This window comes from Mytilus californianus, unplaced genomic scaffold, assembly GCF_021869535.1.
Source record: "Mytilus californianus isolate M0D057914Y unplaced genomic scaffold, xbMytCali1.0.p SCAF_6, whole genome shotgun sequence".
In the NCBI taxonomy this organism is placed as follows: domain Eukaryota; kingdom Metazoa; phylum Mollusca; class Bivalvia; order Mytilida; family Mytilidae; genus Mytilus; species Mytilus californianus.
Genome location: NW_026262712.1, coordinates 80,489,703 through 80,507,234, shown reverse-complemented (window position 1 = coordinate 80,507,234; position 17,532 = coordinate 80,489,703). Strand labels below are relative to the sequence as shown.

Sequence of the window (17,532 nt, the reverse complement as noted above, 5' to 3'; positions counted from 1 at the left end):
CAATTTTTCTATTTGTAAACACGCATAACTCTGGAACGGTAAGTTTTATAACATTTGGTTGAGACAAACTAAAGTTAGAGAACGAAAACGTAAAATTCAGCAATTTCTATGTTTATAAAGGGAGATAGCTCAAGAATGGTAAAAGTGTCGCCACCAAATTTCGTACTTAATCTGTATTATGTAGTAATAAACATTGTGTATAAGTTTCATAACATTTGGTTGAGGCAAACTAAAGATAGAAAACGGACACAAAAAATTTGTACTTGATCTTAGTTTTGTGGTAATGAATATTGCGTATAGGTTTCATAATATTTGGTTGGGGCAAACTTAAGTTACAGAATGGAAACTAAAAGTTTTGCAATCTTTCGATTTATAAAGGGGCATAACTCAATAATGGTTAAAGTTGATTCAACTATAATCATGGACAAAGGAAGATAACTCCAATTTTAAAAATTACTTGATATTTAGAAGAAAATAAAAATTTTGCAATTTTTCCATTTATAAAGGGGCATAACACTAGAACGGTTACAGTGACGCTACCCAAATTCAAACTTGATCTGTGTTTTGTGGTAATAAGCATTGTGTATAAGTTTCATAACATTTGGTTGAGGCAAACTTAAGTTAGAGAACGGAAACTAAAAATTTTGCAATTTTTCCATTTATAAAGGGACATAACTCTAGAACGGTTAAAGTGACGCCACCAAAATTCAAACTTGATCTGTGTTTTGTGGTAATAAGCATTGTGTATAAGTTTCATACCATTTGGTTGAGGCAAACTCAAGTTAGAGAACAGAAACCAATTTTGGGACATACTGATGTAGGGACGGACGTACGTACAGACGGACAAGGGTAAAACTTAATGCCCCCTCCGCTACGGCAGGGGCATAAAAAGAGGATAACCTGCCTAAACAGGTTTTCGTTTAATATAAGAGATCTGACTATATATCAATTGTATATTGGCTGTAATGTGAAAAGCATGCATTCAAGTTTGAATGTGTTTTGGTCTTGGTTGTATTATTTTCTTTCCATTTTTTACTGACAAAAATATATCAACTCCTAGATTTCAATGGCACCTTGTAATTGTTTGTAAAAGACAAGATCAAGTATTAATATTCCCTTACAGTACATCACATAAATTGATGACACTGAAAACTAGTATACTCTATTAAGAAATTGAGAACTACACTTCCTTTCAAGAATGCCCAATTAATTTCATCCTATACTCACAACTTGAAGTTTATTGTTGATTTTTCATTATTTTGTACAAAGAAAGAGATGTAGAGTAAATGTCAATGAGTCAGCAACCTTACAACTCAAATTGAAAAATTCAACTAGGGGTAAGAGAATCTTATAGTGTTTTAAAAGATTTGTTATTTCATGAACAGTAAAGTAAAAGACAATGACTGCATTAATAATACTGTATGTCAGCACAGCAAGGAACATTTTAAACCAATAATAATAACATATGAACATTAACACATATTTGGCCTCTATGACAAAGTAACAAATGTTGCTAGTGAGTTGAGAAGCCAAGACACTATATATTTTCTGTATTTATGACTTACAGTTGTATTGTTGATCACTTCATCCTCTATAGAAGCAGCTGTCTCTCCATCTGTCAGTTTGATATTGTCTTTTGTTTTTACTTCAAATACTTGGAACGTGAAGTCATTAATCCCAGACAAATCATCTAACCATCCTCCAAAGACAAAAACAACTTCAGGCTGGAATCAAAATGAATAAATAAGTCAAACTAATCAAAATTTTAAAACTTGACTAAAAATTCTGAAATTATTGCATCCATTTATTATCGCCATGTTAAACAATGGACACATAATGCGAGATTATTTATTGCGATTTCAGGATATGCTGCTTACAAATATGCAAGTTTTTATTTTTGAGAAACATATCCTGCCTTAATGTTTGCAATCATAAAAAAATTGCAACAATTTCTGAATTTACTGTATGCAATATATCAATTCAGCTGTAATTCATTATAAGTTAATTTCATCTGAATTTATAACTTGCATTAAAGTATAACCAACTAGTGTGCACCCCTCCCCAAAAAAAAATTTATTGCACAAATAGTTGATCCAAGAAAACTTTGAAAATTTTCCTTGTACAATGAGTGTTGTAAATTTCAAACTATTGACAAACAGGAAGTGGATACATGGCAGATGTAAAAATTGCTTTCTCAGTACAACTCAACATTACAAAGCTACAGACCAAATATTAAATCATTACTTTCGTAGAAGACATGTAACAAAGTTTTCTTTCTTTCAGACGGACAGATGGAAGGATGGAGTCAAGTGGTTATTAGAACTGCTTATGCCTTTTGCAATGCAGGTAAAAATAAGATGTGGTATGATTGCTAATGAAACAACCCTTCAACAGAGACCAAATGATGTAGAAGATAGCAACAATAGGTCATCGTACAATAATGAGCAAAACTCATACTCCATAACAGGCTATAAAAGGCCCTGCAATAAGAATTGTGACTATCATAAATATATTTTGTTGAATCAACAAAATATACATTTCAGAACAATTTCACATTCTTTAAATTCAATTTTGTAAGATCTGGAATTCATTCAATCTCAACTGCAGTCTGGTTCTTTTCATCAACATCTTCCTTTCCATGATGCCAAAGTTCCATTTTTACTGGCCATTTTTTTGTCTGACAAAAGCAATTAATTACATTCGGATAAAATTCAGTTTTAAACTATCAGTTATGAAGACAACATATTGTTATGTCAAATATTTTCAGCTCATTAGTCATGTTTCCCAAGGTAACTGAAAATAAGAGAGGAAGAAGTTGGCTGAATACCAAATATATATACATTTATCAAATCTGTTAAATAGCCAAACAGATAAAGGACAGTGGACTAGTCTATTCAAAATACAATGCTTTCTGGTAGGACTATACAAATGTCAGATAATTCATGTTAAGTAACTAATGTAAGTTGTGAATTCAGTTTTATTGGTTGGGTACTAATTTTTCGTGAATATAACGTGTAAAGGATGACCACAAATTCACTTTCTATCAGCTTACATCTATAAAAAAAGATCATTTTTCCTAAATGCATGATCATTGTTACATACGAAAAGTAAATAAATCCATAGGATCATAAAATAAAACAATGAAATGGAATAATGAAACATATTTCTAATAAACTTTAACAGACAGAAGTAAAAAAACAACTATTCACAAAAAACTAAGGCTGTGTGCAATTACATACATTAGAAGTGATGTCATCTGTAGCTAGCTCTACAGGATATGGACATGTAGAGGTACCAGTAGCCTCTATATCACTGCAATGGTATGGTGATTCTAGATCCCAATGGAATGTGAAGGACCTAGTTATTTCTTTGCCATTGTAGTACTTTTTGTCTGTTGTCACAACTGTTGGGAAGCTGCCTCTATTCTCAACATCCACATATCCACCATTGGTAGCACTTACTGTGTATACAATTCTGGGAAAAAAATCGTATAAGAATATCATAATTTCCATTTGTTAACAATGAATTTTCAAAACATGTGACTTACATATGAAGAAGTGTATATTCATTAAGTCATCATTAAATCTATTCTACATGATGGTTTTAATGATTTTAAGAACCTAAACATAATTTTCATAATAACATTAGTTATTTATATTTCTTAAAAATTCTGGTGACAAAATTAATGCACTTTATCACTATTTCAAATTGAATTGTTGCTGATGTCAAAGCATACAATACATGTATAAATAATAACAACACATTATTTTTAAATATTCTTTTTTTTCCATGTTATAGAAACAGGTATAAAAGAGAGGATCATTTGGGAAAAAGCTAAATCATTTTCAAGAATTTCATAATCTGAGGCCAGAATAGCCTGTTATTGTCTTCAATGATGCTTTGTATTGAAAGAACAAATTTGAATATAAAATAATGCCAAACTTTTGGCTGAATACGGTAATAATGTGGTATAATTTCACAGGACACTATTCAACTTAACTCATGTTCATCTCCTCTCTTGTGATATTCTACAGGCAATGTAGAAGCAGCATAAGTTTTTCCTTAACATTTTGGTAAGAAACTATACCTGACATTATGTTCTAAAGGCAACCAGTCTATCAGGGATACAGTTTCACTGCATTCAACATTATTTGGCGCTGTATCTCGATTAGCATCTGGACATTCTGTGACTTTTTCTGTGAAACTTCCTCCTAAATTATACGTAATTACAAAATTTTAGAAAGATAACTAACACATCCTATGCCCATGATAACTGTTCAAACTGTGATTTGAACATTTCAAAAAGTATTATTTTTAAGTGTTGTTTTTTGCCAGTCCCATAAAAAAATCTTTCTTGAAATACAATAAAGAAACATATTAAAGGTATTTTGGGCTGGACAACACATGTCTCGATGGTTTTTTCCTATTAAAACAGTTACTATAAGAAATTCTACCTTATCTGCACTTATTATTTATACATTTTATTAAATTCCAAATCTCAATAAAGCTTGGATGGATAGAGGAATTGATGTTTAATGTCCAGTGGCAAATTTACCTATCAGGATCAGAAAATGTTAATGTGATATGAATATGAATTTTGGTTTGTATCGTAATGACAAACTGAGTAGGATTTTCAATATGGCAGTCGACAATGTAGCAGTTCAGATGAAAGTATGTCACCCTTCTCTGACATTTTTTTCTGATACCAAGCCAACCAATCTTTGTGATTAGCAGAGAAGCTGAAAATATCAACTTACAAGGCATTGGTTTGACCTAGCCATTGATCTACCAAAGACCTCTAATACTTGAGGCAACAACCCTACTAGACAACTGAGGCGGTTGCATATAGGTTGATGAAGGAAAATCAAATTCTTTACCTTTAAATAAACCTAGAGTATATCTCATATCAGCTAATCCTACTTTAAAATCAGTAACATAATGGTCAGCATCCCTTGTATCAGTAGGTGGCGTATATGTTGCTGTCAAGGCTAAATCTACTCTCGTGAAGTCAGCCTCGTTTGTCCAGATTGTCTGATTACTGCCTGCCTCATTTGGATCATTCTTTGCAGTTTTTGTTTCATCATCATTAAAAAATACTGCACTGTTTAAAGTTATATTTGGTGCATTTAAAACTGAAAAAAAATAATAGAAGTTAAAATTTAATAAATATCATAAAAAGAGAGGCAAAAGATAGCAAAGGGACATTCAAACTCATTAGTTGAAAATAAACTGACAAGGCACTGGCAAAAAACGAAAAAGACCAAAAGACAAACAACAGTATACAATCAAAGAGCTGATTGCTCTGAGGTGGAAGAAGATGCATAAAAGGTAACTTGAATTACCATAAAAGCAGCCTACACCATCCCAGCCTGCTTTGTCCCATTATTGCTTTCGACGTATTTTTTTCTTCCAAAAATAATAATACTCATAACTCAACCAAAACTCACTATACTTAGGATAAAAATCTGCAAATACTGTTTATTCAAAGTAAATTTTCTATAACTAAATTCCATACATTCGTCTCAGCATGGTCAACTTGATGCAATGCAATTTCGCCAAGCAATTATAACAGTAATTGATTTGGTTTCACTTGAAAGTTTTCTGTCAAAGGCAGATAGTTAACGTAAAAAAAAAAAAAGATTTTAGTCAAGTTTGCTTAAATTAAATAAACATATATTGAAAAATTCTAAATATATCCAATGCAGATATGTGTCTGGCCAAGGATTGACCGATCATGTCAGGTGTTGACCTAGCTATGTTATTGCGATAATTTAGAGTCAAACGATCACGTGAATCTGCTGATGTTTCACACATCAAACGATGCACCGTCAGTTGACAGAAGCACGTGTGCGCTTGACTCTTTTAGCATTTCATACCCGTTCATTTAAAGTGCTTGACCCATATATCATATTTGTTTTTCATCTAATATTTTTACACAAAAGTATGAGGGTAGGTAGGAAAGGCATTTTCCGTCAGGAGTCACACAGTCCTTTTCTGAAATTTTTCATGAAAATAAAACGAATTACTGGTTCCATACTCAAGCCTCGATAATGTGTCATTTTTGTGTGTACCTTAATGACGAATAACGGTAAAGAGCTGGACTAATCAGTTGTTAAATCCCATTTTTTATCACTTCTAAAACTTTGAAACGTATTAAGGCAATAAAGGCAATCATTGGGGACATTCCAACAATGACCAACATGAAAACTACGTACTTTCGAAATGGAATCTGTCAACAGACATTAGTTTGTAAATTGATATTTCTGTCAACAGACGGTGCATCGTTTGATGTGTAAAACACTAGCAGATTCACGTGTGCGCTTGACTCTTTATTATCACAATAACATACTTAAGATATTATAACTTTAGTTTTAAAAAACACATGTTGTCTAAAACTGGAATATGACTTAATTGATTGCATTAAAGATCTGAACGCAGACAGAACAACTATATCCGTGTATTTTTTCAAGCATCATTGATTTGAAGTCGTACTGTCCACGTATATACTTGACTTTAACTCAAGATGGATTGTATGAATATATGACAATTCTGTTTATCATTATTTTGAAACTCTCTGATGCACAATTAAATTTCCCATTTGTGCACATGCGCAGATACGTAACCAACGTGGTTTAAATTGACCCGAATAATCCAGTTGTTTTATTCCGATAATTCCAATTATTAATCTACCAAAGACAATTATTACAACAATCAGTGAGAATTATTATCATGACCCACGATAAAAGTAAGGAGAAGTAACCCAGGGTGAACGTACTCTATGGGGACGAACTCAGGGCGAATGGACCAAGGGTTAACATGTAATCAGGGCGAACCGACCCGATACCAAATTCACGCATGCGTACTACAAACTCTACTTTAAAGACATCCGGTTACAAGTTAACAAATAACGTTCATGTAAGATGAGATGAAATCTAATAATTTACATAAATAAAAGGGTTGATATTAATACATAAAAACATGAGAAATTATAACACTAACGATAGTGATCGTTTTTCAAGCCTAACTAATAAATTAAATGATGCAGATGCTTAGATCATGTGTAAACATTGGTGTCAAGATATGGCACGGAAGTTGTTATGAAATTGTAAAGCACAGAAAGGGATACGGCATACGTCCTGGTGACGGTTCAATGATTTTACAGCCGGCAGTAAAGGCTTTCAGAAGACTTGAAGTCTTCTTCCACCAAAAAAAAACAACATAGAAAACTAAAGACAAGAGCAATACAAACCACACCAAAAACTGGGGGTGATCTCAGGTACTCCAGAGGTAAGCAGATACTGCTTCACATGAAACACAAAGACTATAACAATCCTACAATTTCTTTGAATTGAACAAAATAGTTTAAATGAATGCCACACCCCTTCCTTCAAAATAATGAAAGGACTCTCTACTATCAACAAAAGTAGGTCATCCATAAAACAAACTCATGATTTTACTCATGAACCTAAAAACAACAAAATATGTGCAAGCAAATATTTTTTTTGACCAAGTACAATTATCTTGAATTATAACAATTGAATTTGTTTTTATAAAATCACTTGATTATCTTCGAGGTAAAAAATTTAGCTGAGCATCTATATAAGATTAATCACTTAGTTTTGTAACACATAATGTGTATCGGGTCCAATAATTATAATATGTATCAATACAAAAGGCAAAATATGTGTCTCCTCAAAAACAAAAATATGTGTCTACTCAAACACCAAAACATGTGTCTACTCAAGAACCAAATTTGTGTCTACTCAAACACCAAAACATGTGTCTACTCAAACACCAAAATTGTGTCTACTCAGGAACCAAAATATGTGTCTATTCAAACACCAAAATGTGTGTCTACTCAAACACCAAAATTGTGTCTACTCAAACACCAAAATTATGTCTACTCAAGAACCAAAATATGTGTCTATTCAAACACCAAAATTGCATCTACTCAAACACCAAATTTGTGTCTACTCAATCACCAAAATATGTGTCTACTCAAACACCAAAATATGTGTCTACTCAAACACCAAAAGATGTATCTACTCAAACACCAAAATTGTGTCTACTCAAACACTAAAATATGTGTCTACTCAAACACCAAATTTGTGTTTACTCAAACTACAAAAATGTGTTTACTTAAATACTGAATGTATTCTACTAAAACTTACTGTTTTCACAATTATCACCACCAAAGTTATCAGCACATACACATTCTGTAGCTAGATCATTGGTTCCTGTACCACACACACCAGGATAACAATAGGTACTATCGACTGCCCAGGAACACACCTCTGAAAAGTTGATATAAAAATTATTAAAATAAAAAATTGAGATGATATGTTATTTGTACCACACACAACTGGTTATAATTACTGTAAATTCAGTAATTTTTGTGATGTTTTGATAACTATGAAAATTGAGATGGGATAGGATAACACAAAAATGAAAAAAATTTTTTTTATTTTGATAGCAATTTTTTCATCTTTTATAAAAAAAATAAGTAAAAACACGCTATATGCAACAATTTAGGTCCTGTACGTGTCACAGTAAAAACAAAAACAAATTTATACAGCAAATAAATAAATTGATTGTTTGTTGGTTGCTACACTTCCAGCGGCAAATAGTTTATGCATCAAACAAATAATATATAAACATGAGAAAATATACATCTGAATCAATTTCATTTAAACAAATGTCATAAAATTTTGATCAGACTTAAAACTCTTTACCCTACTGTTACAAAACTTGCATTGGGTGTCTTTGTCATCATAAATGTTTTTTATTCATTCTATTATTTTCCATTCAAATGATAGTATAATGGTTTTAATGTTATATGATTGGTAACACAACTTTTCTTTGGTTAGTTCTGCTGTCAATTCCACAGTTCATGGTCAGAGCCATTGGCAACAATTAACAATTGCAAGCAAAGTTTCGGTATAAATGTAGTAAATTGTTATTAGAATAGGAAAAACAGTACTGTGTTTCAAGAGTTGCTACTGTCATGATTGGGGATTTTATTATCTGTTATACCATCTCAGCTCCACGTTACCAATAAAACGACATTTGCAACTGTTGACAATGGCAACTCTTCATGCACAGTATTGCTAAATACAGCTGCAAGTAAGGATTTAACTGTATTTTGATTTGATGTTATCAAACTATGAATTTCTTAAGGACATACTGTGACTTATAATTGCTTACATCTATGTCCTTTTGTCTCTAGTGGATAGTGTACATTCAGATATTATTGCAAATAATGAGAAGTGGTGAGTCAGCAAGAAAAAGAACTGAAATCTGACACATATATCTGTATGCAGCTTTTCCTGTAATCACAATTATTATTTTCACATTTTTGGCCTGTCATGTTGAAATTGCAATAATAAATGCACATATCATTTCTGAATTTACAGTGATATACCACATCTTTTCAATTTTTGTATGACTTTCTTACAGTAATAAACTATATAATTCCTTACTGTCACATTGAGTGCCATTACTGATTTCATGTGTGTATGTCCTGTAGTACTGTCTTCTATCAATATCTCCATCACACCACTTACATACTGTATCACTTAATGTTGTGCAAGTTCTGTGGTTACACTTAGTTATTTCACCACAAACTACAAAATATCATTTACTCTCTAATGTATATATTCAAATAGGAAAATAATTCTCATCTTTTTCTCCCCATTACTTCATACTACATTTTATGACCATCTTTAAAGTTATTATTTAACTATCAGCTGTTGACACAGTGACATCTTGCTTTTTGTAATTTTGATAGTAAAATGCAAATGTTGAAATTAAAATGGAAATATCTAAACATGTAAACTATGCAAAATATTCAGTCAATGAACCATGACTGAAGGGGTAGGACCAAATAACCTCTATGGAAATGAGAAATGCCAATGCTTATAAACCTGTATATCAAATACCATTGACTTTTCATAAGTGGTTCCTTTTAAACTAACCTAAACACAAACTTCAACTTGTAAAATACGCAAGTTTTAAAGTAAAAAAAATCGTGACGATAGGGCATGGCCATGCAATCTCCATCAAAATGAGACTTGCAAATGCTTATACAATGCATACCAAGGAGGAGCCAAATAATCTCCATGAAAATGAAATGTGTGTATGCTTATACTACTGCATACCAAATATCAAGGACCTCCCACATTTTTAAATTAGTAATAAGAAAGGACAAACAAATCTTTTTGAATATGCATTTTTCACTAAACTCTTCATTACTCAAATTCCCAGTCAAATGATTACCAATCAGATCAAATATGAATTTGTTGGTTCCATCCAACAAGTTACTAGATTACTTGTTTGCATTCATTATTTATTTTCTTCAGCTTCTCCAAAATTTCATCTTCCCTAGCCTAGGCTTACCATCCAGTCCCCTTCTCTCTAACTTTGGCAGATTAAGATGGAATTTCAGATCCACGAGGTAATGATTTCCATTGGTCGCAGTTATAACTGGCTATATCCAATCAAAAAGCCCCTATGATCACTTTTAAATGTAGAAAATGTAAATAAACAATTGCCAAGTGCTGATTGTGCAACAAGTCTATACCCCAAAAACATAGAACAATATTTAGTGACAATTTTAAAGTTCTTAATCAACTAAATGAAGTTCTTGAGTATGTTTCTAGTGGAAATGTTGGAATGTCAACGTATATTTTTCGGTTCCTGATTCACGAAATTTGTAAACACTAGACACAACCATTTTTACACCTCCACACTGAAGAGAGTTCAAGTGCTGCCATTGGTCAAGAATGATTTAGTCGGAATGGATGTGACTTTTATCTACCGTTAGATGGCGCAGCATTGTAATCACAAATGTTGGCTTAATCAGCCAAGGGTGGATAGGAGGGGACTGGATCGTAACCCTTGGCTAGCAAAGATGCCAAAATTTAGGATAATAATGAAAAATATATTCCTTCATATCAAAGAAAACTTCTACTATGTAGCATAATGGGAAAGTCATATCTAGTTATTTAAGTGTATTCAAACACCCAATAAAGAGCTTTCTACTCACTTTCACAATAAGGTCCATTTGAATAAAATCCCTCGTTACAACCGCTACAAGTATCTGGTGCATCACATGTTCCACCACTGTCATACTGTAATCATAATTAGTAATATTGATCACAAAATATTTACCCTATCAGCTATGTTTTTTCTATCTTTTTTTGAGTGCCGATAAATAAAATGCAATCATCATTATCAGTAAAAAGATAAATTATTTTCTACCTCTCATTAAACAACTCATTTCTTGGGTTGTCTTCCAAAGTGATCTGAAATGTACCTACTTACTGTTCAGCAAAAAAATCATGCAACTTCCATAACTAAAATCAAGTATAACAAGTGAAACTGCGAGCTACTGCTCACTGATGATACCCCCAGCCCAAATATGCATTTGTTGTTGAGTGATGAATCTGAAAATGCATCACAGGGTATAGCTGACTTCTATAAACCCTGAAACCAAATTTCCAGAATCCTTATGATGTAGTTCCTGAGAAAGATGCGACGAAAAATATTCATGGGATGGACGGAAGGACGGACAGACAGAGGTAAAACAGTATATCCCCACTTTTTTAAAGCGGGGATATAAAAATTTAATCCTCAGTTATATATATTTAAAATTGAGAATGGAAATGGGGAATGCGTCAAAAAGCAGAAAACAGCCCAAGGCCACCAATAGGTCTTCAACACAGCAAGAAAATCCTGCAACTGGAGGCGGGCTTCAGCTGGTCCCTAAACAATAGTATAGAAATATATATGCCTTATAAACTGTTAACACAGAGATATGTCTCGCCTTTTTGTAATTTTGATAATGCAAATGTTGAAATTAAAATAGCAATACTTTAACATGTAAGTTATGCAAATATTCAAGTCAGTGATCCATGACTGAAGGTACATGGCTAAACAATCTGCATGGAAATGAGATCTGCCAATGCTAATACAACTGCATACCAAATACTTATCATAAGTAGTTCCCTTTAAACAATCCCAAACACAAACATTAACTTGTAAATTATGTTAAAGTTTCAAAGTCAATAAACCATGATGAGGGGGTGGGGCTACATAATCTCCATGCTAACGAGACTTGCAAATGCCAATAAATTTGCATACGAAATATGATTGTACATAATACATGTAAACTAAGCAAAATATTAAAGTCAACAGACCATGACTGAGGGGGCAGGGCCAAATAATCTCCATGGAAATGAAATGTGCCAATGTTAATACAACTGCATCAAGGCTTCCAAAACGGTCATATATTCCGGACATTTGTATAATGTCCGGTAAAAGTCCGGCTGGGCAAAGCACGAAACGGTCATCTACTTTTTAGATTTCAAGGCTTTCTTAAGAGACTGTCATTTTAACATAATTCGTGATCTTTTTGACCCAACCTTTTGCCTTTAACAGCCACACATTTCCGGTCATAAAAGTGACATGATCATTAAGTACTATCAAAACAACCCCTATTTTAATACCTTCTCATTTTAATCAAGGCTAATTAGTTGTCGAACAGCTGAAATTTACCTGTTCAGGTGACAGGTAAACTTTTTTTAACCGGACATTGATCGGTCTATTCAAAGTTATTTTCTTACATTTCACCGGTTTGCATCTAATAGACGTATTTACACTTGTACGCAAATTTGTCCGCCATTACGTAAAATCAATCAGGTTCCCGTAAACTTTGACATCATAATTCAAAACATTTGACGTCACAATTAAAAAGTGATTGTTGCCTGACGTCAAAAGGTGATTCGGAGTAGATCTAAGGTCATTCGGAGGCAAAATGTAGCTAAATACCAAAAGTGTAAATACATTTATTATATAGTCAAAAAGATTTAAATTATCAGAAATACATTTACAAATAAGATTTGATGAAAAAATTAAAGAAGGTGAAAATGAAAAATCGTCATAACCACCTTGTTTGAACCAGAGACATGTCTCTGTTTGAACTAGTACACGTGTGCGCATGTGCATGTGCGCAAGTGTGAAATTTAATTATGCATCCTAATTTCTTTAAAAAAAAGCTTAAATTGTCATTGATACCTTTATCTCACGTTTATTTCGAATATTTTCTTGAAGAAATAACGTAGAATGAGCTACTTACACTCATTCATGCTTTGCAAAAGTACACGGAATTTACGTATCCGTCTCTGGTCCATGTTTTACCATTGTCAAGATAACATCCGGTTTCAGATTTAAAAACGAAAGTAAAGTTTTTGACAACGTTATTTTGCACAAATAAAGAGTTTAAGGCAGATATAAGTACGCTGATGTTGCACACTTCGGATGATGCACTGCCAATTTAACAGTTTAAGTCAGAACTTCGAATTTGAATCAAAGAAAGTTTAATATCGTTTTTTTTTAAATATCAATGATTGGGATGGCCAACTCCGCAACTGATTACCATAATTGCCTTTTGTTTATTTAGTCTTAAGGGATTAAAATCGGGATAATATAGAAAATGTGCGGCTGGCTAAAAATAATTTTGGAAGCCCTGAACTGCATACCAAATATCATTGACCTACCACTAGTGGTTTCCCATAAACTAGACCTAATCACAAACTAATACATTGATGACGCCGCCGCCGCCGCCGGAAACAGCATACCTATGTCTCGCTTTTTGACTCTGTCACGGCGAGACAAAAAGTGTACAAAACAACATATATATATATTACAGTACTAATTGGAACTCTGTAGGATCCAGAATCCAAATAGAACAAATTGGAATTCCAATATCTTCAAGGAGAAATTGGAATTCTGATTTATATTAATTAAAATCCAGTACAAATCAGAATTCCAATAGTTTTCTAGTAGAAATTGGGATATCCAGATTTGTACATTGTACTTGAAAAATTCTGGATTGTACTTAACATGATCAAGGAGTTGGTTCACTAACTCATAGTTTTGGCCCTAAAAGTCTGAAAACTTTTAACTGTGATAATGTTGTTAAATTTTGATGAAAGCATATGTTTAAATTAAATATCCAATTGTTTCAGTTAAGGAAAATTTTCACCAATTGCTTCATTAGTGATGTATTCAAGACATCATAAAAAAGGGGAATTTTGTTAGAACCTTATTTTTTAACACAATTAAGAAAAAATAATGATAGTATTCTGAAAAATTATCAGTGGTACCACCCCTAGCCAACAAATTTTTCAGCTGAAAAAGTCTTTATCCAATGTGAAATCATGGTCAAAGTCGAAAAGGAGAACAAATTTCTAGAAATCTTGACTAAAATGGATTCCATTTTTATTTCAGGCTAATATATTTATAATATATGAAGCAGATATACAATTTTATTTATTATACTTTAAACAATAATACATTTAGTAATACATTCACATTAGATTTACTAAAAAACAGTTGAAGTTTAAAAAAAATACACCTTCATGGGTCCATTTATTGGGGTTACTGGCTCTACTCCTTTCTATTAGGATCCAGGATATTACTAAAATCAAAATTTAAGTTAGTTTGATTCTGGATTCTATTGGATTTTTTAAAACTTATTTATAATTTTTAACTGATGCACTTGATAAGTAGAAAAACATAACAAATGATAATATAATGCCACTTTCAATACTTATTTACTAACAAAATATGGTAAAATACATAAACTTTCATGAAATTCATTTATTCATAATAACATTTACTTATATTTGGTTTATGGTTTTTTGATAAACAAACAATTTTGACTTTAAAACAAGAAATAGTTCAGGGAAACAGATTTTGCGTAAATAAAAAAAGTATCGTCTTACCTAGACAGAAGGTAATGAATGCTTTTGCAGCAGCCGGCCCTCAGTCATCAGCATTTTTCTGATGCATATACCTACTATTTTCTACTTTTAGACAGGTTTGGGGTTATTTTTATGTATACATATTATAAGCAGCAATATACAGGGAGGATTTGGGGGGGGGGGGGGGGGGGGGGGGGGAACATTGATGTGGATTAATGCTTAAATATCTGAATATTAATTTTAGACATTTTTGAAATTTCAACATGTTTTTGTTAATATTTGTATCAATAGATATATGAAGATGTGGTATGAGTGCCAATGAGACAACTCTCCATCCAAGTCACAATTTGTAAAAGCAAACCATTATAGGTCAAAGTACGGTCTTCAACACGGAGCCTTGGCTCACACCGAACAGCAAGCTATAAAGGGCCCCAAAAATGACTAGTGTAAAACCATTCAAACAGGAAAACCAACAGTCTAATCTATATAAAAAATGAGAAACGAGAAACACTTATGAACCACATCAACAAACGACAACCACTGAACATCAGGTTCTTAACCCATCAACCATCATTTACATAAATGAATGAATTATTATCTGATAGACAATATTTAAAATACTTATAATTACTCAAAATTTGCCATGAGTGTTAAACCATATGAAGGTATCTATAATTTGATCAAATGTTCTGAAATAATGTACACTTAAGTGTTGTTAAAACCTTCTGTAAAATATTGTTTGTTTGCCCTTTTCCTACCCTATTGTTTGAAACATGGTAGGTAGGTAGGTAAAATATTTTATTTTATTTGACAGATATGAAATCTGCATGATATCATTTTTGTCTGTACTGCTTTTGTTTATGTATGCTTTGTTTGGTATCTTCTTTAAAATAGCTTTAGATCCTTTCATATGCATCATCTGCATTCAACTTTTTAGTATAAAATTGAGAATGGAAATGGGGAATGTGTCAAAGAGACATCAACCCGACCATAGAGCAGACAACAGCCGAAGGCCACCAATGGGTCTTCAATGCAGCGAGAAACTCCCACACCCGGAGGCGTCCTTCAGCTGGCCCCTCAACAAATATGTATACTAGTTCAGTGATAATGGATGTCATACTTAACTCCAAATTATACACAGGAAACTAAAATTAATCAAAGTGCGAAAGCGCTGTAAAGGCAGTTAATTACAGGTTGTGTGTATTTTTAGTCCAGTTATATCATTATCTTGCATAGTACATTGTACTTTGATATCAGAGGTGGCTTTCAGTATTTAAGATTTAGAGTTCTCTAATGATATTGAACAAGTTTTATGAATGTCATATTCTGAGCACTATATGAAGGCGATTGTTCTCACTTGTTTATGAACTAGTGCATTATGTCCAGTTTGCAGGGCTCACGCTACCAGGCGAGTAGGGCGAAGAAGTCGCTTTCCCGTCCGTCACTTCGCTTTGCCCGACCCTCAAAAGCGAAAACAAGTCGCCCTGTTGTTTACGATACTCGCTTTTAGTCGCTTTCGTCATCGGACATTTTCAATTTTTACCAAGTTGATAAAACATCAATTTTTTATTGATTATTAAAGAAATTCAGACATAAACGAATCATTTTCTTAAGAAAAGAGGTTTAAGCATTGACTTTACAATGTGTAGCAGTTTATTTAATAAAAAGACAACTTTTTATCACTGCATGCACTTCCGGTACTTGTTATTCAGAGAGCGTATATCAATCTAACTTTCGGCGGCAAAATAAGTTTGTTACGTCATTTGAAAGTGATCAAAGTTGCCTCCAGTAAATGTTTAATCCATTTATTGCATTAAAAACATCATATTCCTTTCCAAATAGCTTGTCAAACATCGTTTATTTTTGTAAATTTTCTTCGTCCGCCATTAATCGTTTACGAACTACGGATCGGAACCGGACCAGCTATGACCGAAATCCGTATTTTTACAATAATAACTACGGACACATGAATGGAAAAGCTGACAGAAGAATATTGATCCCGAAAGGAAAAATTACGCATTCCACACGCATTAACAGACTTTTGGTTAGATCTAATTGATTAATGTATATAATTCCATATAATGTATATGGATTGTTTCTAAATATTGATTAACTACTAATATCAATATATTATGGCCCAGCTTAACTTTGTATATCTTTTGATGAGAAACACTGAATTTCATAACATGATAACCAAGATAGTTTTTAATTGAATTGTAATTCATATATTATAATTTCTTTACCTTTTTGACATAAAAAAAAAAATCTTTTTAGTGCTAGATATTTAGTTGGTAGTTTCTCACAAGAACCTAAACTTATACAACTTTGAATTTGAACTGTTAATTTAATTGTATACTCAGATATGAATTGAACAATATAAAAAGAACATTATTTACATATGACCCTTTATACTATAGTAAAATCATACTATAGTAAAATCAAAACATTGTAGCAGCGCGCGAAGGAGAACTTCTCTTTCACATCTCACCACTTCTCCCTATCAGGTTCAAAAAGAGAAGTCACTTCTCCCTATGATTCTGAAGTAGTGTGAGCCCTGAGTTTGTACCTTTTTTATCTATGTTTATAGTCAAATACTGTTTAAAATAGTTTGGCATTTTCTTTTTAGTAATAAGTAAATGTTATCAACTGTATTTTATTCAACTTTGCAAATGTGGTTTGTTACTGGTAAGTACAATGTATGGATGATAGTTGTTTCATTGGCAATCATAACACATCTCCTTATTTATATAATGATCTATATTCAACG

At 32.5% G+C, this 17,532-nt stretch overlaps 1 protein-coding gene across 1 annotated transcript in view; it reads right to left on the bottom strand.

Moving 5' to 3' along the window:
- LOC127704195 (uncharacterized) overlaps positions 1 to 17,532 on the bottom strand; it is a 112,680-nt gene that overhangs the window by 61,844 nt on the left and 33,304 nt on the right. Inside the window, exons 5-11 of the mRNA XM_052208131.1 lie at positions 11,045 to 11,129; positions 9,480 to 9,623; positions 8,172 to 8,294; positions 4,878 to 5,132; positions 4,088 to 4,211; positions 3,240 to 3,474; positions 1,566 to 1,724 (exon numbers count right to left, since the gene is read on the bottom strand). Coding sequence (XP_052064091.1) covers positions 1,566 to 1,724; positions 3,240 to 3,474; positions 4,088 to 4,211; positions 4,878 to 5,132; positions 8,172 to 8,294; positions 9,480 to 9,623; positions 11,045 to 11,129 — 1,125 coding nt within the window. The remainder of the gene's footprint in view (positions 1 to 1,565; positions 1,725 to 3,239; positions 3,475 to 4,087; positions 4,212 to 4,877; positions 5,133 to 8,171; positions 8,295 to 9,479; positions 9,624 to 11,044; positions 11,130 to 17,532) is intronic.